The sequence below is a fragment of the Rhipicephalus microplus genome, chromosome 3 (assembly GCF_043290135.1).
Source record: "Rhipicephalus microplus isolate Deutch F79 chromosome 3, USDA_Rmic, whole genome shotgun sequence".
Classification (NCBI taxonomy): domain Eukaryota; kingdom Metazoa; phylum Arthropoda; class Arachnida; order Ixodida; family Ixodidae; genus Rhipicephalus; species Rhipicephalus microplus.
In genome coordinates this window covers 142,583,031-142,609,145 of record NC_134702.1, presented here as the reverse complement: position 1 = coordinate 142,609,145, position 26,115 = coordinate 142,583,031, and the positions used below count along the sequence as shown (strand labels likewise).

Here is a 26,115-nt window from a genome sequence, read left to right as displayed (position 1 = left end):
ATCGAGTGCCGACAGTGATTTAAGGTGGTCGCAGTAGTCATCCGGGACATCAACCAAAGACGAAGGGTCAAGATCCTGCACGCAGCCGAGACATTCCCCCACAAGCAAAGTGACAGGTGTGGAAAGCGGATTGCTTACGAACATGTTGCTTCTTTCGGCGGCAAGGTCAATTGTTGCGAAAGGCAGCGGCAAAACTCGACGACATTTGAAGATATCAGAAGGCATAAAAAGGACTGTTGCGAAAGGCAGCGGCAAAACTCGACGACATTTGTAGATATCAGAAGGCATAAAAAGGACTGTAGCGTCAGTGTAGGCGTTGCATGAAATAGGAACAAGTGCGAAATTTCCAGGCGGAATATCGGTATCTTCATGAACGAGCAACTTCGGCGGCTGATGAAGAGCGTCCAGTAATGGGACATCACACAAGGGTGAAAACTCAACTTCGGCTCGTGTGCAGTCTATGACGGTATTATGGCGGGATAGGAAGTTCCACCCGAGGAGGACGTCATGCGAACAGACAGCGAGAACAATAAACTCCACGATGTAAAGAATGCCTTCGATGGACACTCTTGCAGTGCAGGCTGCGAGAGGCGTTACTTGCTGTGCGCTTGCGGTGTGAAGCGACAGTACCGAAAGCGGCGTCGTCACTTTGCGTAATAAATGGCAGAGATTAGCGGCAATAACAGAAACAGCAGCGCCGGTGTCCACAAGGGCGAAAGCACAATAACCTTCAACAGTTACTGCGACCACGTTAGCAGGAGAGGAGCGAGGGCTTAGACAGTTCGTAAACAGCGCAGTTCTTGACTCTTGAACCGCGGTGCTCAGTTTTCCTGGTCGGAGGGTCCGGGCCGGCGACGCATGGGGGAGGGGGATCGCCGACGAGGAGAGGGTGCGCGTTGCGGCTGGAAGTCAAGGTGGTCAGTCGGGGCATAGTGAGGTGACGAGACCGGCCCGTATTGGGCGAAGGGTTGGCTGCCGGGTTGCGACGACCGGGCATAGTTGCCGAACATCTGAGGTCAACGGCGGCCGTAGCGGGCAACGTGTTCGGGAGTGAAGCAGGCGCAGCAAATCGGTCGGTTATCGGGCGTCCTCCAAGGATTGGCGACTGGTACTGCCGTCCAAGGTGCAGTATAAGCAGCCGGGTGTGCGGGCTGTGAGCGCGTGGTGTCGTGTGGTTGTGGGCGCCTACATACAGCGTCTGTATATGTGAGCGGCGCGGCTACGGGATGCATCTCTTGCGAAAAGGTGACAGGAGGAGCCACAGGCTGCGCTGCACAGGTTAGGGGCGCGGCCACAGGCTGAACGGCTGGCGGATAGGCGACAGGAGCGCATACCGGCTGTGTGACACGCGGGCAGTGAACACGGCTAGATAGAGGTGGCTCGTAGTGCGCAAGGGCAACAGCTTGTGCAACCTCTTCCTATATAGCAGTGCACAGCGGGGCAGGTAGACGGGTAGTGGTCTCGTGAGTAAAGGGCACTAGGGAAAGCTGGCGGGCGACTTCCTCACGGACGATGGCACGGACTTGCTGAAGCAATGGTGAATTGTCAGGCATGAAGTCGAAACTGGACAGTGACTCACCACCAGGCTGAGGCTGCCGAGTCAGACTGCTTTGCTTCTTCAACTCGCCGTAGCTCTGACACAAGCTGACGACTTCAGAAACGGTGCTTTGATTCCGAGCCAAAAGCATTTGAAAACCCCATCGTCGATGCCCTTCAGTATGTGTTTGACCTTGTCCGACTCGGGCATGGTGTCATTCGCGCGTCGACAAAGGTCGACGACATCCTCAATATAGCTTGTAAAATTTTCTCCAGTCTGCTGAGAGCGGACGCGCAAGCGCTGTTCTGCCCTCTGCTTGCGGACAGCCGGCCGACCGAACACTTCGGCACATGGCGTCTTGAAGACGCTCCATGTGGGAATGTTGTTTTTGTGGTTGTTAAACTACAATTCTGCGACGCCAGTGAGATAAAATATGACGTGGCCCAGCTTGTTGGCTTCATCCCACTTGTTATTGGCGCTCACCAGCTCGTAGTGCTCGAGCCAGTCTTCCACGTTGGTCCCATCCGCACCGCTGAAGACCTTCGGGTCCCGTAGCCCAGAATGGCTGGGACAGTTGAACTGGGGCGACGACGCCGATGGGTTGGCGTTGCCAGTCATGACGGGTGGTAGCGTGCGGCTTCGCAGCTCCAGGGTGTAGCGACGGGGATAAACAGCACTCTCCACCAAATGTGAAGAGGTTTATTAGTCGTTCACGACAACGGCAACACAGCGTGATGAACCGTCCAGCAGAGACCGGCACAGCAGTGAACCGAAGCACGAGCCGAGAGAGCCTGGGGTTGGCGATGTTGCTCGCTGCAGGCACATCTTCTTCTTCACAAACAAACAAACAAACAAACAAACAAACAAACAAACAAACAAACAAACAAACAAACAAACAAACAAACGGACAGACAGACAAACAAACAAACAAAAAAACTAACACACTAACAAACCAACCAACCAATCAACCAACCAAAAAACAAACAAACAAAATAGGCTATATTTTTCATAATTTATTCAAAGCAGCTCTCTTAGCCCTCTAGAATGCAGTTCTTAACCTCATTGTCCCTACAACTGCATATAAGTTCCTTTTCACAGGCCTCTTCCATCAACTACGTTCTCATCTTTCTCAGCACCGTGACTGCCACATTTACCATCTTTCTCTTACCTTAACGTTGCATTTGATCTTACAGCAACGTTGCCGAAAGTTGACAGACGTTGGCCCATATTCGACTGCAATGATGAAACATATAGCAGCTGTAACGTCGAGTATTTTCTGCGAAACCAGTCTTAAGTTCGTAACATGCACAAATACAAAGAATGGTCAGCTGCTGGCACCTATTAAATATGCCATTGCGGCACTGCTGGCCACACAGAGAGCATGCGTATATGTGCAATCCGCGTCTTTAGAATAAATATCTCTTATACATCGCGTTAAAAAATGTACTTTCATAACTTAGTCTTCTTGTGCGTAGATTTTGGCGCTGCGGTGTGACAGGGGCAATCAGCATATATACCTTAAGTCGAAACAAGAAGCGGAGCTTTTGCTGATCAGTTGCGGTCCTAAGATTATTGACAACGTCGATGGCCACGCAGAAACTTTTTCTGACTCTCCTTCAGAGAGTTGTGCGCTGTTTTCAATGTTTGCCGCACTCACCTGAAGACTTCACATATTGACTTAGAAAAAAAACAGCAAGTTTGTGTGGATGTTTTAAATATGACAACATTCAGTTATCCGGTTAGTGTCTACTCACAGAATATTATGCGATTTGCTCTCTTCACTGTAAGTCCTCTAGTTCTATACGAAGTTCGCTGTTGAAGATTGCAGTGGTTTATACGTGTACAGAGTGAAGTAGGTGGCAGAAAAAAGCGTCGAAGAGCAGTTGACGGTGTTCGTTTTGAGTTAGCTAGCTGTTTTGAGTCAAGTGACGTCTGTTGCAGAGACGGTCGTATGGCGAACGAATCAGAAGAGCAAGGGTGCATATTTCCATTTTCTGACTCATTTGCCCAGCACCCTCCGTAGCATGGCGTGTTGAGTTATATTCTTCATCGGTCACATTTCGAAGTGCTGCATGTGTTTTCACTTCTTCGTGCACTGAGTCATACGCTTACTTTTCGCTTACGCCGAACAGGTACTTTGTAGCTGCTGTGAAGAAGACGGGACATGTTGTCTATTTTGCTATCATAAAAATGTAGCTGCGTGTGACAATTTGCAGACTCATAAAGCTTTAGTAATTCTGTAGGCACTGTTGTTAAATAATATAGTAGACACCCGTTAGACCTTGAAGTTTGATGCATGGCAATGCATGCATCTCTGACAAGTGAGACTAAATTGTGCTGTGGCACCCAGCAAGAAAGCAACCAGCAAGAAAGAAACACGAGCTGCAAGAAGTATTCATTTTGTTTTTGTTTTCGTAAGGCTCTTGACAGAATTGTAGGTTTAGTAAAAATTGGTCTTAGTGATTCACAAGTAAACAGGCAAGAATTTCTCTGAAAATGCGAAGTGCTTCAATTGACTTCATCAAGCTAAATGGTTTATTCTGCCACCTTAGTTTGTGTACATTTCTTTTTGTCTCCAGGGAGGCAGTTCCAGAGAAGAAACTCCCTGGAACCGGGGAGGTTTGTCTCCAGAAAGGGAGTCCGAATCCAGCCTTCCTTCACTACCTTTATTGTGGTCCAAAAGTTTTCTTTCCACTATGTCAGTTTTGCAACATTCCAATAGCTTCAATAGGGCAAGTTGCACTTATGTTGTAAATATTAGAGTATTTACTCAAAGGTGCATTTACAGTACTGTTGATGTTACGATACATTGACGAGAGGCCACATAGTCATGTGCGCCAGTCCTGGAGGATGATTCGTCCTTCATGTTGTGGCATATATTATCTAGAATGTTTCAAATGTTGAAGTTCATTCATACTATTTTGTGAGGCAAGAGTACATGCAAAGCCTCTGTTCGCAGCTTTGTTAACGTTCAGAACACTTAATGAATGGCGACCGAGTAATGGGTACCTTCGTTGCAAGCTTATCGCTCGTTTATATCTGTGTCACACTTTGTCTAGTCACAGCTCATAAGATGTCTTCGAAAAGATCAAATTTGCTTAGACTATTTTGTAAAGCTACAGTATACAGTATTTTCATTTGCTTCATACTCTTAGCTTTAATGAAGGACCAGCTATCAATAGTGATAATATCTTGACGTTTTATTTTTCTTTGTGATTTCAATTGTGGAACCAGTCAGCGTGGTTGCTTTCATTCTTTAAAGTCGTGTGCTTTAATTTGTAAATATTCGTGGCATTTTTCATAGAAAAATATTGCACAGCCAACAAAAGAGGCCCCTCATCAGAGATTGCGATGACTGTTGACAAATGTAAACGTTTCTGCCGTATCGCAGTTCAGGAAATGTACAGAAAGGGGAGTCAAAAGTTCCCAGGCTGTTATTTCATGTATGAAAGCTGGCCTGAGAACTTTTGATTAGGACTGTGCGCTTATATTGAAGAGTATGTAAAGAAATTTTACGTAAAAATTGGAGTGTCGATCAGTTCCCGAGAGTTGCCACTTTTTTTTTCAAAAAAAAAGCACCTTAAAACGATATGCACATGGCTAAAACTGTCCAATGGCTGTATTTTTGCTAGGTCATGTGAAGTCAGATGGTCATTAGCATTAGGGGTGCGTCGGAATTGAGTAAATATGACATATCACAACATATACGCCTTTTTACTTATGATATTGAATAAATATTTACTGTACGTTTTATTTTATTTACTCTGAGTGGTGGACTCATACCTAAGTTTGATCATGCTATTGAAAGCTCACTATTTTCATGGCTATGATGGATTGACCTGCTGCTGCTCTTGAAAACTTCGGTGCTGACAAGATGTTGCAGGCAGCCCCGCCGTGATGGTCTAGTGGCTAAGGTACTCGGCTGCTGACCCGCAGGTCGCGGGTTCGAATCCCGGCTGCGGCGGCTGCATTTCCGATGGAGGCGGAAATATTGTAGGCCCGTGTGCTCAGATTTGGGTGCACGTTAAAGAACCCCAGGTGGTCAAAATTTCCGGAGTCCTCCACTACGGCGTCTCTCATAATCATATGGTGGTTTTGGGACGTTAAACCTCACATATCAATCAATCAAGATGTTGCAGGCACCTATATGCATTTATTGCATAAGAAAAATGAAGAAAAACGCGGTTCTCGTACCATTCCTGCCCTGATTGGTGGGAGCACCATAACGTCAGCAGAGGGCGTTTCCGTGCATAGCATCCCATTTCCAGTGCAGTATAAGAAACAGTCGAGCCTTCATAATTGCGTATCTATGTATTTCCTTGTAAAGGAACACAGCACTTTATACTTACGTCGTGATGTTGCGCCTCGGATATGCGCAATGTTTGCTTTTTGATGGACAACGTTTACAAGCACGGACGCAGCCACCAGTTTAATATTGTTGGGCGTTCAGAAAAAAGAATGGAGAAGGGAAGGTAGATAAATAGTGCTTAATTTTTGGCCGCTTGGTAGAATTGTGTGACAGACAGACAGACAGACAGACGGACGGACAGACGGACGGACGGACGGATGGACCAAAATTTGAGCGTTGAAGTGTCCAAAAGAGTGCTATCGTCTTTAATAATTATTTTGACTGATTATACACATTATATTAATCTAAACGGCTCTGATTATGCCTTTTGGTAAATAGTGCTACTACCGTACTTTTTACCTAGGTACAAGTAGATCGACATATAACACTGCTGTTGAAATGAGGCTGGCTCCATGAACACTGATCTAAAAGCATGATTACATATTGTGTGAAATTTTCTACTAACTCATTGCCTTTTATTCCATAGGTGGCTCCGCTCTGTCACATACTGATTATGTAGACATGACCGAATCTTTTTTTTATTGCGACGAAGACTTACCTTTAAGGCATAATATTTTTGTTAAATGTGTGCTGTTAGGCCTGTGTTGTGTATGAAGTGAAGTAGTGTCTTGTGGAATCACTTTTCATGTATCCAGCGGTTTTAACTGGCTGTGTCGCTGTAGCGAAGGTTGCCTTGAGCGAGGTGACTGGAGCGTTCTGGCTGCAACTTTTTACTTGTCGATAAACGGTGGTATGTATCTGCTTCCATCGCATGAGTGGGGCATTACGGACACGTACCCCAACTCGTAAATGTGACCAGTTCAATGAAGATATAACGGCCGGTGTAAGGGCCACCCCTTCCCGAAACCTCCTAAGCATAAGTTCCTCCGCCCTAGTAAGGTGAGAGGGGAGAGAGCAGACACACGGTGGAATGAGGGCACGTGTATCCTGCCGGAGAACATTTTTACGGGTATGGAGTAAGTTTAGGGGCTGAGGTGGAAGGGGAATGGCTGGAAGGTCCATGTCTGGAGGGCAGTGCGCCTGCTGGTCAGCAGCAATGTTGTGTGGTTTTGCAGCGTGGCCTTGAATCCAATGTTGACCGAATCAAGACGCCTGCGGCTGAGGGACCAGGGTGCACGAAAAAGGAGCTGTGAGCACCACACGATTGCCTTGAAGTGAATGTAACTGAATGTTGGTATGTGCTGCAACTTACCTGAAGGTTTTTTGAATGTAATAAAATATTGAAGAGGCATTGTATACCTTATGATAAGAATTCAGTGCCTTGAAGATAGTTACTCAAAAGTTGCTCAAGTGTTGCAGGAACATCTACGCAGCACTAAGAAAATGTTGCTATGCCGTTATTAAGTTACGCAAATGTTGCCATAACGCTGTGGATACGTTTGAGCAGCGTTGCAAGAATGTTGCATCAACGCTGCTTTATGTGGCATTCCGGTTTCATGAAGGCTGCCTAAATGTTGTAGGAACCTTGTAGCAGCATTATGGAAACGTTACATCAACATCACTGCACGTTATAGTTCAGGTACATGGAAATGTTTTGAATGTTGTAAATACTTTTGAGCAGCGTTAAAAATGCTATATTAACGTTGTGGCAATATTCAAACTGAATGTTGCCGGAATGCAACGAAAAGCAGACATTAGCCACGTTTAGGCAATGATAGAAGGTAACATTGAAATGGTGTAGTGACAAAAGTGTATGCTACTTAGGATTTGTATACATATGGCGTGTTTGTATGTAGGTCTAACTGTGCGCTAGAGACGACAAGAATGATAACTGATCCTCTTAAGAGGCACAGCACAAAAGAGTGAAAATAAGATGGTCTTGGTGGCCCTCTCCTTGAGAGTCTCTGTGAGTACGAAAGGACGAACCTCTTTCCCAAATAAGACCCCGTGTTTTATAACCCGCGACAATATCTTAACATAGGTTGACTTCAAAGTAGCTTATAACTGTCCGGATAATTAGTTCATTGAAAGCACATATTCAATATTCTGGAGCAGTTTTTTGAAGTGGCCTTGGAGATAAGCTTTGGCCGGGCCCCGAGACACAATGTTAGAATGTACCTAGGATATGCTTAATACAGGCCTTTGTTATAACAATAATTTAGAATATATTTCTATGAAATATTGAAGTAAGTGCTCGACGCAATCATAAATCACTCTTCTTATTCATAATACCTTGTGTTGCAAATGATTCTCACTGCTTGCACTGTAGAGTTTTTGCGCACATGGATAAGTAAACATTTAGGAATATAACATTTACAGAAATATCTTGCTGCCCTTCTGTACACATACTGCACTATCTCATGTGCCAAATGTATGCTGATGCTTCTTCAGGTTCGCACTTACGTGTCGTTGGTGGTTCTTCTGGCTTCTCTGTAGTTGTGGTGGTCGTTATTGGCAGTAAGTCGGGATCCGGTTGGAACAGGCAAATGTGACTGTTAAATTTAACTTGTGTTACAGCAGGACACAACAGTTTTGCACAAGGATACGGGTCGTCTGCGAAAAATTGAGTACTTTACAGAAGTCACTTTGAATCATAGTAGTGTTGTCATAGACGTACGTTCCTACAGAGCAACGTGAGAGTCCCTAACCCGAATGCCATAATGAAAAACTCGGCGAAGGCAAGTGCTGCTTGCAATCACTGCGGCAGTGATGAAACGATAGAGCACGTTCTTTGTCGCTATCCTTGTTACAGCCTGCAAAGACGGCAGTTAGCTGCAGCGTTAGCTCGCCTTGACGAAAGACCTTTGTCAAGAACAATCTGTGCTTGAAAGGCGACATGATCTGTCTTCGCGCAGAAAATCAGTGAAGGCCTTTTTGAACTTTTTACGTGGTAGTGGCCTATTGTATAAGCTATAGCACCACAGCCCACAATTTCTTTTTCTTTTTCACACGTCTATTTCGCTATTCAATTTCTTTCCCATCTTATTCCCCATTCTTTCTGCCCTTAGTGCAGTGTAGCAAACCGAATTCTTTCTTATATGGTTAAATTCCCTGCCTTTTCCTAATTTTATTCTCTCTCTCTCTTTCTCGGCGAAGGCAAGCCAGCTATTTCATGATAATGGGCTTGGTTCAACACAAGTTGCAACCGCGGTGTCCCGATGTGTAATGCCGAAGGTGTTCCTCTAACTCCGGGCTACAGAGCGTTGTAAATGCGTAAGCACAAGATGAAGAGCCGCAGATGACAGAAATTTTTACGTTGTCTAAAGCCATTTGTCTAAACCACACGTGTTGCTTTGGAAGTTCCACTGTGACCTGTAATCTAATTTATTAAAGACGATAGTCTCTCTTGGGGACCTTCGACGCAAAAATTTTGTTCTGTCTGTCTGTATACTTGTCTGTTTGTCCACCACTAACGGCACCGGGTATTTGAAACGGCCGACTCCACCCACAGCGCCCACCAATATTTCTAAGGTCTAGCGTTCTTACTTGTGCAATTGTCAATTAAAAAGCAGTTATTGCGCATGTCTGGGGCACCACAACAACACGTATATATTGTCGCGAGAGGAAACGATAGGCAGGAACTCGAAGTAGAGGACTGTTTATTCAGCCACAGCTGCCATTCACTTCTTCGCTCTCGTCTTCTGCTACCAACACAGCGCGTGGCATTACCCTCTCCCCAATGAAAAAAAAAGAAGAAGAAGCATCAAATGAATGCCATGGCTCCGAAAAACAACGAAAAGTAGTAAAAAATGTCGGTGTTTATTGAAAAGAAAAAGGACGAGATGAAAAATAAAGAGGCAAGAAAGTAATGTGCGATTGTCTTGAAGGATATTGCCACATCACAAAGTTCTTGTCTTGCAGTCAACGAGAATAGTACGGCTTCATCCTGGAGACGTGAACCACATACGAAGAGCGGGGTCTGCGAGAACGGTGTGACGTGTCTGCTAGGACAACTTCGTAGTTCACTTCGCCGAGGCAATGAAGAACTCGGTAGGGTCCGAAGTACCGACATAACAATTTTTCTGAGCGTCCACGTTGACGTATAGTTGTCCAAATCCAGACTAGGTCACCGGGTTCGTATATTACTGCTCTGTGGTGGGTGTTGTACCGGCGAGCATCTTGATTTTGCCCTGATAAAATGCGAAAGCGCGCCAGCTGCCGGGCGTCTTCGGCACGCTGAACAAATACATCTGCGTCCGGGGTAATCGTGTCCGGCAGAGTTGGTAGCAGCATGATGTCAAGCATTGTGGTGACGTCACGGCCGTAAACCAGACGAAAGGAGCAAAGCCGGTGGTTTCCTGCAAAGCCGTATTGTAGGCAAATGTTATATACGGGAGGATTTCATCCCAATTCTTCTGATCCTTGGCGACATACATCGAAAGCATATCTGCAATCGTTTTGTTAAGACGTTCGGTTAACCCGTTAGTCTGTAGGTGGTACGCAGTTGCTGTTCGGTGCGTCATGCCGCTCAGCAACAGGATCTGTCGGAGCAACTGTGCCGTAAAAGCAGTACCACGATCTTTGATGACGACAGCGGGAACACCGTGGCGGAGAACGATGTTCTTGATGAAAAAGTCAGCCACCTCGGAAGCAGTTGCTCGCTGGGCAGCTTGTGTTTCGCAGTATCTGGTCAAGTAATCGGTGGCAACCACAATCCAGCGGTTACCAGCCGTAGACTTTGGAAATGGGCCGAGTAAATTCATCCTGACCTTATAAAAAGGTTCGTGAGGGGGTCGCAAAGGCTGAAGCAGACCGGCTGGTTTCGTCGTTGGAGTTTTGCGGCGCTGACAGGCTGTGCATGTCTTGACGTACTGCCGGACGGTTTTCGTAAGTTTCCGCCAGTAGTATTTGTGCTTGATCCGTGCCAGAGTACGCGCGAAGCCAAGATGCCTTGACGATGGCTCGTCGTGACTAGCACGCAAAACATCATCGCGGAGAGCAGCAGGAACGACGAGGAGGTAAACAGTTTTCGTTGAATGAAAGTTGCGCTTGTAGAGGATGCCTTGGCGTAAACAGAAAGATGACAAATCACGCGCGAACTGATGTGGGGGTTGTGGGCGACGTCTCTCAAGGTATTCGATCAGTGGTTGCAATTCCAAGTCTTCGCGTTGCTGCTCAGCCGCGTTTAATGATGCGAAAACAGCAAGGCAGCTGAAGTCTTCATCATTGTGTTCTTCAGCGACCTCGACGGGTGCGCGGGAAAGACAGTCAGCGTCGGTGTGTTTCTGGCCAGACTTGTAAACCATCGTTATATCAAACTCTTGTAACCGAAGGCTCCATCTTGCGAGACGGCCCGAAGGATCTTTCAGATTCGCTAGCCAGCAGAGAGAGTGGTGGTCACTTACGATTCGGAAGGGGCGTCCGTACAAGTAGGGCCTGAATTTTGTTATGGCCCATACAACCGCCAGACATTCTTTTTCAGTCGTCGAGTAGTTCTTCTCCGCAGATGACAACGTGCGGCTAGCGTAGGCGATGATGCGTTCCCCGCCATCTTGATATTGCACGAGAATAGCTCCGAGGCCAAGGTTGCTCGCGTCAGTGCAGACTTCTGTGTCTGCTTCGGTGTTGAAGTGACCTAGGATCGGTGGCGTTTCTAGGCGTTGTTGAAGGTCGCAGAAAGCGCTGGATTGTTTGGGACCCCAGACGAAGGCGACGTCATCCTTGACGAGTTGTTGTAGAGGGTCGGCGATTTTCGAAAAGTTTGGCACAAAGCGGCGGTAATAAGCACGAAGTCCCAGGAAGCGGCGTACATCATGCTTTGTTTTCGATATCGGGAACAAAGCAACTGCCATAGCCTTGTCAGGATCGGGGCGAACACCACTGCTGCTGACAATGTGGCCAAGGAATTTCAGTTCCTCATATCCGAAATGACACTTTTCCGGTTTCAGAGAGAGGCCGGCAGTGCGAATAGCCAGAAGAACCGCCTCAAGCCACTCAATGTGCTGTTCGAAAGTCGTAGAAAAAACGACTACGTCGTCTAAATACACTAAACAAGAGTACCACTTCAAGCCACATAAAACTGTGTCCATCATTCGTTGGAACGTGGCTGGAGCGCAGCACAGGCCAAAAGGGAGAACGTTAAATTCATAGAGACCGTCCGGTGTAATAAACGTTGTTTTTTCTCGGTCCCGTTCATCTACTTCAATCTGCCAATATCCGCTACGGAGATCCATGAAAGAGAAGTAACGGGCGTGTCGCAGGCGATCCAAGGAGTCATCAATACGAGGAAGAGGATATACGTCTTTTTTCGTTATCTTGTTCAGTTTGCGGTAATCGACGCAGAATCGTAATGAACCATCTTTCTTTTTAACCAGAACAACTGGTGACGCCCAAGGACTAGTCGATGGTTGAATTACGTCGTCGAGCATTTGTTTCACTTGATGACGGATAGCATCTTGCTCCTTCTGCGACACGCGGTAAGCATGTTGGCACACGGGTTGTATGTTGGTCTCAGTGATAATTCTGTGCTTCATTAGAGGAGTGTGTCGGACTTTCGAAGTAGTGGAAAAACAGTCACTAAAGGATGAGAGGAGACTGAGGAGCTTTGCCCTCTTATGTTCTTCTAACTGGCGATTGATGTTGAGGCGACAAGTCACGTCAGTATCGCAGCTGTTCTCAGTCGATATCGTCGTAATCAAAGGGAAAGCGTCCAAATCATGCAATGCCTCTAAGTAAGCTATGGTTGTGCGTTTCGCAAAATGCCTGTGTTCGCCACCGAAGTTCGTAACTAAAAGCGTAGTCTGGCCATTTTGGAGTTGAACGAGACTTCGAGCAATGGCCACTTCCCGATCAAGCAATAACGACAGGTTACTTTCGGCAATGCCCGTAATCGACTACTTTTGTGGACACTCAACAAGCACGAAGATACTACTGCGAGGTGGCAACGTGACGCAATCATCGACTACGCGTAAGGCCACGCCACGATGTTTGTTCTCGATGTCGGGATCTGGAGAAACACAGTTAACAAAACCGACGAAAAAATCGCGCAGATTAATTATCGCTCCATACTCTTGCAGAAAATTCATGCCCAAAATGACCGGCCGAGAATAATTGGGCAGTACAAGGAATGATGCTACAAAAGCCGACGCACAAATCTCAAGCCTGGTGGTGCACTTTCCTATAGGGGATACGAGCTTTCCTCCAGCGGTGATTAGTTGAGGGCCGTCCCACGTTGTCAGCACCTTGTGTAGACGGGTGGCCAATGAAGCACTCAACACCGAGTAATCAGCTCCCGTGTCGACAAGCGCAGTCACCGGATAACAGTCGACCGAAACGGTAATGGCAGCGGACGTTCTGTTGGCGGTTTTACAAACAGGCTTTAACGGCACGTCGTAAGGCAGCGGCGGAGGGTATTTGTCGGTTCGCGTGACAGCGGCCTCACCTCCGGAGATCGCCGTTTTCAGTTTCCCCGGCGTGGGCTTGCGCCACTGACACCAGGGGACCCAAAAGTGGGTCGGGCGCGGTGCGTTGATGTGGACAGACGGGGTGATGGTGACCGTGACTGTCGTCGCGGCGGGACAGGAGCGTGATGACTACCTTCCAAGTAATCCACAATTTCTTGTGGGCGTTCACCATGGCGTGGGCAACGTGCATCTGGGTTGAATCCGCGTAGGCCTATTTGTCTGTAGTAACAGTCGCGGTACATGTGTCCAACTTCACCACAATGGTAGCACAAAGGACGGTTGTCGGGTGCACGCCAGATAGGGGACTTCCGCGGGCCAGGACGAAAATCAGCCTGAGAAGGTAGGCGATGGGCTGGACTTGGAAAGCGTCTGGGAGTCCCAGCTGGTGGATGAGCAAAATGTGCCGTCGACGGCGTAGAGACGCGTAGGGCATCCGCGTAGGAAAGCTTGGGAGCTTCGACTTGCGATGGTGGTGAGGAGTGAACGAACTGCCTGATTTCGTTACGAACGACGTCCGTAAGAGCAGCACTACTGGGAGGAGACGCTGCATGAAATTTTCAAAGTTCTTCGCGTACAACTTGCCGTATAAGTTCTGTGAGCCCCTCCCTGTTATCACCTCCTGGTACAAGTGAGCACGCAGCGGACATGGCCGTCTGACGCTCATACTGCGACACCCGCTGCCGAAGCATGCGCTCCATAATTGTGGCCTCACGTATGAACTCGGACACTGTCGTAGGAGGGTTGCGCACAAGGCCCGCGAAAAGTTGCTCTTTTACGCCTTGCATTAGCAGGCGCACTTTCTTGTCTTCTGGCATGTGGGGGTCAGCCCGTCGAAACAATCGCGACATTTCTTCGACGAACATGGTGATGCTCTCGTTCGGCATTTGAAACCGTGAAGAAAGTGCCTGCTCTACTTTCTCTTTCCGTTCGGGGTTACTGAGCGCCTCACGAAGCTGCCGATGGAATTCCTGCCAACTTGTGAATGAAGTTTCGTGGTTCTCATACCACACTCTTGCCGCGTCTAAGAGGGAGATATACACGTTCTTCAACTTACGGCGATTGTCCCAGTCGTTGATGGCAGCGACCCGGTCGAAATGGTCAAGCCAGTCTTCGACATCCTCACCGGCATCACCACGGAATGGGTTGGGTGTGCGAGGCGTGTTGATGACACAGGGTACGCTAGCGAGTGGGTCATGCTCGGTTTGGGTTGCGGATGTGGCAAACATTGTCCTCACGGAACTTGCCAAGGGGCCGTACTGTGGTGGTAGTCCTTGAAGGTGTTGGCTGCTTCAATAGATATCAGCAGACGCTGGTGCACTGGCGGTGGTTGCTTCTGGTTCAGGACCAGCAGGCATAAGACGTTGCAGTACAGTACCCAGCACGTCCACCAGTCTGTCGCGAGAGAAAACGATAGGCAGGAACTCGAAGTAGAGGACTGTTTATTCAGCCACAGCTGCCATTCACTTCTTCGCTCTCGTCTTCTGCTACCAACAGAGCGCGTGGCAATATTTTGCATGTGCGTCTTTTACTAAAAAAGGCATACATAAGTAATAATAGGAACCGTAGCGCTTATCACACTGCGCTTGTGGGATTGGAGAGTGTTTCCTACGCTTTGCTAAGACGAGACGGTGGGGACACCTACCCGTCGCCTTGTGTTCTACACCTTATCACCTCTCAGACGGGCGCGCACACCCGTCTCAGAGCCACGCACTTTGTTTTCTAAAAAAAAAACTGCCAGATGGCGCTCAGGTTTCACGTGTGACGTGACCTAATGCGCTCGTTTGCCTCCGCTGCACGCTTGAGGCACTCTAATGCAGCGCCTCCGGAATACCATTTACCAATTTTTTTTTGCACAGAACATCAAATAAATGATTTCTTCACTCTCTCCACACGCAAGACCATCGTCTTTCGACGACATCTGTAGATTACGTGCAGATACGGAGCCAATTTTTTGTATGGAAACAAAAAAAAGAAACACTGAACGTACATATTGTTATAATGACTCAGCAAACCTGAATCAATCTCGTGTTTTTTAAAAAACGCAGAAGTTATCGTAAAATCAGGCTTCAAACATAGGGAAAACGTTTCACAAGCACGTGCAACTAACGCTCATGCCCAGGGCTTCAACACACTCGGAAGGCTCCCTGGATTGAAGCTGCTTGACTGATGAACTGCTAAGCCGTAATATTGCCGTTAAACAGTACACAGTGAACCGATGCTTTTGACTCTAAAACTTTTAAACGTTTAATATTTGAACTGTGTATACAGCCAATACATAAGCCCCACTCTATTCAAGTCTCCATGTTGTCCACAGCAACGTCAGATTGCTGAATATGCCACTCAGTGAACTTCAGCGCCTACAGTTTAAGGCGTTTATTAAGGTTCAGTCACTGAAGCTGTCGTATGTCGTGCTGTGCTGTCATCATCATATGCTCTCGTGACCTGAGGTAACGCAGACAAAGCCACACATAGCATAACCATAGAGAAGTTTTTTCCTCTTATTCTTCGAGCGGACTGATGGTGATAGAAACAAAAAGAAGAAAAAAAAACGCAGAAAGAACCAGAAAAGAATAAAAAGAAAGAGCAGCGGAAAGAATGAGTAAACCTGCGAGAGGCAAAAAAGGTTGATCAGATCCGCACTACCTTCAAACTTGCCAAAACTAGTGCAACCTGTCCTAATTATATTAAACTTTTGGTGACAATACGCCTAGATACAATTCGCGTTACACACCGTACCTCGCGTTTGCCGCTCCCGCAAGACAATGGAGTTAACTTATTAAAGTATGAAGCAGGAGACTCCTCGTTTTCAGGGAAAGAAATCATGCAAGATGCCGTATTGTTTTTTTTTTGCATTGGCCTTTCCCATTTGTGGTACTTGCACTTTGAGATACCCAGGCACTTAAGGACTATTCCCGCCATCACAGCCGTACTGTAATCTGATTTGGCGCCTGCCCTAGAGAATGTCTCTTCAAGGCTACCTAGTATTAGACAATACTTAGCGTGTACAGAGGGCTATCGCACGGAACGTGCAATAAGAGATAGAACGCATGCGATACTGAACCTATGAGAGATGCATACGTTTCCGGACGCAAACGATGGGCACGCTACAGCTCTTGCGTACGCTACCAGCGGATCTCTCACCTGATCTTGACCTGCCGGGAGGAAAACAGACAAGAAGGCAGCGATCTACAGGAGCAAGCTGGTTGTTCCATCGTACGTAGTCGATGTAAATTTTGTCGTTGCCCTCAATTTGGAGAATGAAGCACCAAGATGCGTTTGTAAACACTCTTGTACCGTGGCGAATGCCACGGTTGTCAAATCAGCACCTGTCTGAATGATCGCCTTCAAAAGCATGCCAAGTTTAAGAAACGAAAGGAATGGTGGTAGTCATGCATTGCAGCTTATATGAATCCACGTCCGTGGTCCACCAAGCTAAGATGATTTTCACGTACATGGACAACCCTCAAGAACACCTTCTTCATATTTGAAACAGCTCTCACGGCAACTAGGGAATGCCCGTGCATAAGAGCGCCGGAATTTCTGAAAGATGCTAGCACCATCAGTGGGGATCCTTCAGCGTTCAGAAATCCGTGCTCCGGTTTAATTTTCTCACAAAACGTCTCTAGCATACGATAAACTTCGTTGGTTGTAAGCGTTCGTCTTGTGTTGTCTCTGCGACTCTTGTCCTGCTTCGCTCTGTACTGCTTTAGCAAAAATGGAAGTTCAGCAAGCCGAAACACCCAATACCACTTGTCGCCGTCGGAAAAGCTGGGATTTTGTTACATCTAGGCTTCTGCGTTGCGTTGCCCAATATTCCTCATTATAGCTTATTGCTGCCCAACTACATAGCGCGAAGCAACATCCAAAGGCAGGTCTAGGGACACTCGGGTGCTGTGCAAGTTTCGAATGCTGTACACGCTAAACGATTAGTGTAAGATGCAGCCGAACAAAGAGGAAAATGACGTTTCTACGTAGCCTTGCCCACATTAAAATATATTTTCGTGTTGTGTTACCTGTGAAGCTGCTCATGCATATGGAAGTTAAAAAAAACCTACTGCCATGGCAAAAAGAAAGGAATGCGCTCAACCGAAAGCCCTCCTCACCAAAAACTTGCCCGAACTAAGTATTGAAAATATGTGCAGTGACATGTGTAGTTCCGAGTCATGCGCTAAATTCAGCTTCACGAGCGTGAAACTTATAAAGGTGCGTAGCACCGGCACTTAGCAGCGATTTAAATTCCCAGAGTTTCCCGTTTTGGGATTGCGTAACTGTCGATGACGTCATCATATGAGCTGGGCACGTGGTGTTTCACCGGATGTGTGCTAGTGGCATTTGGAAAGCCGGTATGTGATGTGGAAAGAATTAGGAGAGCAAAACTGGAAGAAATGAAGGAAACTGAAAAAAACACACAAAAGAGAGAAAAAGAGAAAGAACAGAGGCAAAAAAACCCACGATAAAAAGAGAGGGCAACAAAAAAAGAAAAAGAGTCCGAGAAATAAACAGACAAAGAGAAGAGGAGATATGATAGGAACAGATAGAAAAAAAAAGAAAAACACAGCGCAAATAGAAAGAGAAAAAAGAGAAACAAACAGAAGGAAAGAAAATGAGAGAAAGAATTGCAAAGCAAGCCATACATAAAAACAGAAGAAAGTGAAATAAAGTTAGAAACAGAAAGCAAAAGAAAGAAATCGTTAGCGACACAGTGAAAGAAACAGAAACACACGCAAAAAGTACAAAAAGACAGAAAATAAAACTAAGCAGTACAAAGAAAAATAGGGGAAAGCAGGAAGGCCACCCAGCTAGTTTCTTCTTTCAGACTTAGTACTACTAGTGAGAAACTTCCGTAAATATTTTTCATCCTTGAATTTCTCGTGCTGTTTTTCGTTGGTTGTGCGCACTATTGCTTCTCATAAAAATGTTCTTTCACGTCGTACTTATAAAAAAATCCCCAGGCCTGCCCGGAACAGGCAGCACAGTCACCGTGAAAGCTGAAAGAGCAGCCTTTTAAAGCCTTTTCTCAACTCTTGTAGGGGAGAAGCTCCTTAGGGCGTCGGTCTGTCGCTTCTCTGTATGTATGGAGTAGTACGTAGCCACCTGTGGCACATACTCGCTCTAGAGCAGGTAGGTGCCACCGCATCTTCTGTGGCACATACCCGCTCTAGAGCGGGTATGTGCGAGATGGGGATGCGAGATGGGAGATGGCGGTACTTGGAGTGTTTAATAGATGAACACACGGATGGACGCACGGACAGACAGACAGACAGTCTAGCCGACGGACGGACGGATGGACAGACGCGCGGACGTACGGGCGAATGGATGGACTCACGGATGGACGCATGGACAGATGGACAGACGTATAGATTAACGCACGGATGTTCGCGTGGACAGACGAAAACAAGAACGAACGCACGGACGGATGCATAGACGGGCTGTCGGATGCTTCACCCCACTTATCATCATTCACTCCGTGGACATGCTGTGATTTTTTTATATCGTTTCCCGCTGGTTCACACAAGCTCTGGTGCCCGTGGTGCACGTTCGTGGAACAGGTTGACTTCAGCTCGGCTCCTTAAGGGATGTCCCCAAGGTCAGATGTCGAGTGGCAGGATCTCTGTTAGCAAAGAGTTTGCTTTTTGGCATCTCGTGCTCCTTGTTGGTTTCCTGAACATGTACATTGTTGCGGTCCTTTGGAGGTTAGGCAAGTAAGACTATTCTGATGTCTTTCTCATCACCTGATCAAGGGCAATGCTCTTGGCTAGCTTCTATGTCAGTCAAGGATTGGCCGTTCCATGCCCTGCTACGCAGTGGAAACAACTACGTTCCTGTGGCTCTGGTTTCTACGAATGGACGTTCTATTCCAATAAAGAATCTGAAAGCGATTCAAGTGGAGCTTCGCAAAGCTTCGTCACCCTTGCAGAAGATCGCTGAGGTCCGTCAGTTCGGCCGAGGTGGTACCCTGTGGTGCTCTGAAGATGGCGTGTGAGAGCTTCTTGATTGCTCTGAATTTATTGCACAATCAGTCAGTCCGTTAATTCTTGCTCATCTGCGTATACGAAGGGCACAGTCCTCCGTAAATATTCCGTGAATGATCAGATACAAGTCTGGCACCTCAAGAAATTCTGGGCTTATTTGCTGTAGCTGGCGTAGTTTGAGACCATATGTGCAGCCGAATGGCCGATAACAGAAAATCGTCTACCGAATCAGTTAGTGTAAATTTTGCAGGAAGAGTAATACTGATAGAAATTAAGTCATTGCAACTAATCTACAAAATCGAGCCACTTTTCCTCAAAACTACTGCAGTGCTTTTAATGTTGGGGGTTGGCCACAACAAGAAAAAATACAGATCAATTGCTGAATGTCGTCTGTGCGGAAAGAGTCATGACCACCGTGACTGTAAGTCTAAAGAATTCAAGTGCTGTTTGTGTAATAGAGCGCACCGTGCAAACACTGTTGAATTTCCCGCAAAAGAGAGAGACTTGTGTGATCTAGGAATCACAGAACGCCGGCGTTGCTCTCGGAGGGAGGCCGTCGCTGAGCTGCATAAAAAGTCGAAAGGTTACGCTGGCATAACATCTCAGCACACAGCTGCCATGAATGCATCACTCACCAAGTCCATAACGGAGTCTATCGAAAAGTGTACTGAAAAGGCGAGCACTTGGAATCCACTCTTTTTGAACCCTTGGCTAACACGTTATCACAGCAACTGAGTCAAATCATTAGTGAAGTTTCTGTGCAACATTGGGATTATCAGGTTTTGATTTCAAGAGAGTACAGAGGAGAAAAATCTGGCGCTTAATCGTAGATCTGCCTCTGCGAAACGAGTACCTTCAAAAATATAGTTGAGGCTGAGTCATAACCCGTAAAAGATGATTCAGGAGTCTTTACATATACGCACACAGAATCTCAAAAGCTCTGAAGCGTAACAAATCTCGTCCTACGAAGAATCGTAAGGCCTGTGTGGAACGCGCAGCACAGTCACAGCGAAAGCTGGAAGAATAGCCTTTCAGAGCCTTCTCTAAACACTTTTTTGTTAAAAGCTAGAAGCACACTTGCTGGCTACCCACAACGACATAAGTAATTTTATTTATGTGTAGTAGGCTGGCATTTGCTGTGCTATCCTTCGTCATTCTTTGTAGAAGCGTGGTCTCCGCTAAACACTTGCAAAAAATTTTGTGCGAATTTCGTGTTTCACGCAGTAGCCGACGACGATGAAGAATCACGCCGTAAGCGGGTATGTGCCACAGTTAATGGGCGATAAAGAGCAAGCTGTTGTATAGGGTTGGAGCATTGTAAATATTCTGTCGCTTGGGGCTTCTTCTCTGGGGCACAGCAGCAGGAGCGTCTGCATAGCACTTTGTGAATTTGTAAGAGACTTAAGAACGTTTGCTTGTTAAATTTATTTTTTCTCTTTTTTGTTTAATGAAATTCTATTTCTATAAAACTATCATCCATTTATTCCTTCAAATATTATTTGTTTAACTACTTTATTTGTAAGTCACCTTATAATTATCGGCTCTTATTTTCCCTTTATGACTCAAAAATTATTTTTCTTCAAAATCTATGAAGTAGCTTTCCTCATTACAAAAACCGCCGGTTTAATGGCCCATCCCCCAACTTGGGCACGAGCCAAAGCATATAGGAACAAGCAATCAAGCAAGCAAGCATTGGACGATCATTTCGCTACACGATTCCCATTGTATGACGCATGATTGTTCCTTTGCTGTTCTAAAACGCTTTCATACTCAAATTAACCGGATTCCTTTCCCGACATCAAGCCATACCTAAGGCAAGTTTGCGAACGAGTCTCAAGCACCGGGGTGGCTCAGTGGTGGAACACTGGGATGATATACAGAGGACCCAGGTTTGAATCCCATTATGTGTTTTGTGTTCTTTATGTGAGTTTTTTTTCTTATTCGGTGCGACAGTGGTCACGGACACCGGCCGTGGCAGATAACTACGGCAACGCGCGTGACCCGTGTTGTGATCCCATAACAGCTTTCGCTGCCATAAGCCTACTCGGAACACTAAATAATAAAAATACCCGACAAAAACACTTCTTTAGGAACCTGTCGAAAAACGACCCCTTTAAAAAAGATATTATGAATCAGGCAGTTTCTACTGCTGTTCTAGCATCGAAATAGGTTCACTAAAAATTCTGCAGTGGGATTGCCGGTTTATTTGGTCGGCGACTACAGATTTAGAATAAATTTTTTCGCAAACTTTTCAAGACATAATTGCTCTTTGGAAAATTGGGCTTACTATAATAAAAAAATCACCTATAAATATCGAATTATTCAGCTAGATAGCTCGAGGAGACGTGGCGGTCCGGCTTTCTTAATATCAAAAAAGTTTAGCCGCAGAGCCAAGATATAACGTATCAGTGTATTATTACGGATTGTGAGATTCCGGTGTTCGACATAACACTACCAGACTGCTTGCCTTTTTTTTCGCCAATGTACTTTCCGGCAGAAGTTCAGGACACAAGATGCCTTGATATGACGTTAACCTCAAGCATGAAATATATATTACTGTTTAGTGACTTCATTCCACGTCATGTGTCTTGGGGCTTAAGATCTGATGTATGTAACCTTTTCCAGCTTGAACTCACAATCTGCTACATTTGTTTGAGGTAATTCTAAATTGATGATATTTATAACATTTTCCAGCTTCTCTTTAAGTACATCCTCGTGCAATAACTGAGATTGTGCTACAAACAGCGACCACCTTCCCATTAGTTCTTACATTAAATTTGATAAGATATATGTAGCCGGAAAAGTTAGCTGATTTCTAAAGTATGTTGAACTACAAAAAAGACCGGGATAACCTAAAGCACATTACAAAGACGTCTAACCTGACCTAACTTGTAGAGAGAGTCTTGAATACCCGGATAATGAACTGTATGAAGAAAGTTCAGTATTAAACCCTAGTTCAATTGGATTCAGATCGCGATACTCCACTTGTTGTGAGCATGTGGATTTCAATAGTAGCATGCAGCTGGCTCGGCGCCGGCGCGAATGCTGTGCAGTAGTGACTCTAGACTTAGCTAAGGCATACGATAAAGTGGAGTATTCTATTTTAATCCAACAGATGCAAGACAATTGCATCTATTGCAAAATATCTCACAGCATGGGCTGCTGAGTTTGTCAGAGACAGAGAATTTCATTGCTTCTTGGTTGGATGTTCTTCTAAATAATATAAGCGGACACGAAGTGTACAGTGCTCAACTCGGCTGGCTATAACGACGGGGCGTCGCACGCGGAACAGAACGAGCGACATCTGCAGTCGCAAATGTGCCACATCTCAGCATGCGTGGCGCCAATGTTGTGCCTGCCTCGCAGTTCCTACGTTTCTTTATCTCCTTGGCCGCGATGGCTGCTTTGGCCGTCGAAGCGCTGTCAACATTGCAAAATCAAAGTAAAACAGCACCAAAAAAGAAATATTCTCGCTTCGCGATATCATATCACAGTGACAGTGGTTTTACTTCGTCTTTATTTCTTGTTTTTTCGCGAACTCATTCAGAGCACTTTCGACGGCCAAAGCGGTTGTTGAAAACGCGGCGATAAACAGGGACCAATATTGCGAGGCAGGCACATCACTGGCGCCGCGCATGCTCAGATGTGGCGTATTTGCGACTGCAGGTGTCGCCCGTGCTGTTTTGCGCACGACGCTCCGTCGTTATAGACAGCTGAGTTGAGAAGTGTACTTCAGGGCTTAGTGTTAAAACCAATTTTATTCAGCAAATTCATAATTTGCAATCCAAAACATTGGTACTTTGAAATTTAGGTAGCGGCACATGATATATTGCTTTCTTTGCAATGGTCATCTGCACTGACTTCATCAGCCGTTACAGAATTATACTAGATGCATGGCTTGAAAATATTGATATGCCATTGAACATCAAAAAAGTGCGCTTTTCTCGTTCTCTTTTAAAGATCCTTTCAACTTTTCACTACGGTATCGTAAGAGGATCATTCTCCAGATCAATTTTTTGTAATATCTAGGCATCGCGTATAATAGAACGTTAAATGGGAAAAGCCACATAGATGAAGTAGACTGTAAAGCGACACGTGCCTTGGGGTGGTTACGAAAATTGGGAAACAGAAAAAGAGGTTTTCAAAGAAATAGATTGATAATGATTGACAAGGTGTGTGTGTAGCCTAATGTTCAATTCGGGTGCGTATTATTTTCTGATGGCGTGACATATGAGATAATACTACAGGTGATATTATTAGAAAGAGAAGCATTGCGGTTTTGTCTTGGACTTTCCAAGGTTGTTGCAAATAATGTTTTGTATGTGGAAGTGCGTCTTCCACTTTTTTGAACTCGGTTTAAAATACTTACAGTTCAAACTTTCTTAAAGATATACAACTAACTTCGGAGGCAAGCTTTTTACGTTTAATTCAAGAACCAGACGCATTTTTCGGAACACAATGGTCAAGACTATACATTTCTCTTAGACTACACACTAAACCAATTCTGACCCTAAAGGGTGTAAATGAGCTTGTCGCCTGACGAGCACCCTTTGCTCCCTATCGGGTGTTCAAATAAGGGTGCTGAGAAAGGGTGCAGAGCTCAAACCTTAAGAAAAGGGTGCAGAGCAAAAATTTTAAAGGGTTTATTGAGTGCACCCTTTAAAAAAGGTGCTGTTATTTCATAGCAACCTTTCAATTGGGTGATGGAAGGGTGCTCCACATCGACGTACCAGTGGGCCAAATCTAGGATTGATGCTGGAGATAGCTAAAAATACAGATTGCTGTATACTTCTTAGACCATGCTGAGTGACAGCCCACATACGGTTTGTTAGTACTTGAACACATGTACTATGTCGTCCATTCCACCCTGAACACGTGCACCATGCACGCGCCTGGCCCTCCACAGAGTGCGTTCCCCAGATGCCCATGAAACTAGCACTGAAACACAGTGACAGTTCTAGGTGAGGCTTTTGCATCATCGTCTTTTAAAACACAGTGGCTCTGCAGTGAAGATATTGGTAAGTTGGCTGCACTGTTTTGCTTTCTCTATGTGTAGGCAAATAGAGAATCCGGCACTGTTATCGAGAAGTGCTCCAATTGTGCCTTATCCTGTGTGGTGCTCCTCGAGTTTTTGTTTTTTGCTGCTCTGGATAGAACAAGCCGCACTTATTGCACTTCTTAAGAATAGTGCCAAATTTTAGATAAGCTTGTACTGTTGCAAGAGCAAAGTTAGCTTCACCGTAAAGGAAGTGTGATTTGGCGAAGCCGCCGTTCTCCAGCAGTCAACAAAGTGGAGGCCCCACTTACAGCTGTCTGTACTTTTGTGTACTACTTAAAAGGGCCCTCGCGAAGCACTCAGCAGAGCGCGGGATGCATGGTGCAATGTTCAAGGTGGAAATAGACAATATGTAAATATATACCGTAAACAAGCTATATTGCATAAATATGTGTGTTTCAATAATCATGAAATTGATCCCAGAATGCGTATATGGCCTGTGCTACCCATTTTCGGTCCAGAATGAATGTAATCTATTCAAGGCCCCTTCCTGCACACATGCATGCCCGATTTATGGATGCTTGGTCACCATACGGACATGCATGCCTGCAAATTAAAAATTCATAAGTTTTGAATACTGGTGATTATTTCAAAAGCCATATACTCACTTTAAAAGACACACAGATAATATGCGCTAGATACAGAACCTTACCACATTGCGCTCTTTTAAATTATGTGTAGCAGAAGTGAGCTTTTATGAATGTGTGAATGCAAGATATCAGGCCCCAAAGAAAATTTATGACAAATAACTTAACATGATGCAAATGGTCACTATTTATTGTAGATAGCATACAACCTAAAAAGATTGACAATAGTAAACATGAGCTATGACCTACTGCACCGATTGTAATGGTGAGATCTGTGTGAGTGAGGATCAATCTTCTGTCTTTCTAATCTTTATCCTATGAGCAGATATCTTTTTTGTGACGAGACTTCTTTTTTAACTTTTACTATTCTGACTTCCCTCCTTGCATAGTTGGTAACAAATAAATTATTTAGAACAAGAAAATTTGAGTTAAAGGCACCAGCAGTCCAAAGGCGGTTACTGAGTGTGTCGCCAGTGCCCACACAATTGAAAAAAAAAATGGATAGGAAGTAGGTGTGTGGTAAAATATGTGTGCTTATATAACATGCTTTGGTCATCATGCTAAAACCCTAGACTACAAATTTGCTCAAGGCTTATTTACAGCTCTCCCTTTATAAATGTGTGTGTGTGTTTCTAAACTTGTGCGTTAGAAAATCACAAATATTGACAAGGTAATGCAAGTGGTGTTGGATTAATATAATGTGATCAATCAAACACTTGCACAATCCATCTTCAGCTGCCCAGGCGACTTTGGTTCTTTTGACAGAAGTGGGGTCAGGGTGTCCTTCTCTACAGCACATCCCCACCCGGAAGCCTAAAATAAAGACAGAAGTAATCACCAAGAGTTTCACAAGACAGAATGTCCAAGATACAATATGCTTTGCCATGCTGGAGTGTTGTCAGTTCTGTGTGAGTAGTAGTCAGCATAAAAATACGCTTTGTTTTCAACGGGAAACATGCTTGTTGGGGGTCCTCCCGGCAAAAAACTGCGTAAATAACTTGACAGTACCTGCGGGCCTACACAGGGTAGCACATACAACACATTCTACATACAAAAAACAAAGAGCATAGTAGAAAGGAAATATATACGCAAGAAACATCTGAGCAATCATTAAGCATGATGCACACGTGAAACACGAGTTGGGTTTGAGTAAAAAAGCTATTCATCAAGTAGTTGCGCACATCCGATTTGAACAAACCGAATAAGGCACTGAAGTTAATTAAGGTTTTTCAAGAATTGTAAAGTGCCAAT

The 26,115-nt window shown here is 45.4% G+C and overlaps 1 protein-coding gene across 3 annotated transcripts in view; it reads right to left on the bottom strand.

Annotated features, from left to right (window-relative positions):
- The window catches only part of LOC142803379 (uncharacterized), a 100,088-nt gene that overhangs the window by 42,235 nt on the left and 31,738 nt on the right, over positions 1–26,115 (bottom strand). For all 3 annotated transcript variants that reach the window (XM_075888497.1, XM_075888498.1, XM_075888499.1), the window contains exon 4: positions 8,250–8,399. In XM_075888497.1, coding sequence (XP_075744612.1) covers positions 8,250–8,399 — 150 coding nt within the window. The remainder of the gene's footprint in view (positions 1–8,249; positions 8,400–26,115) is intronic.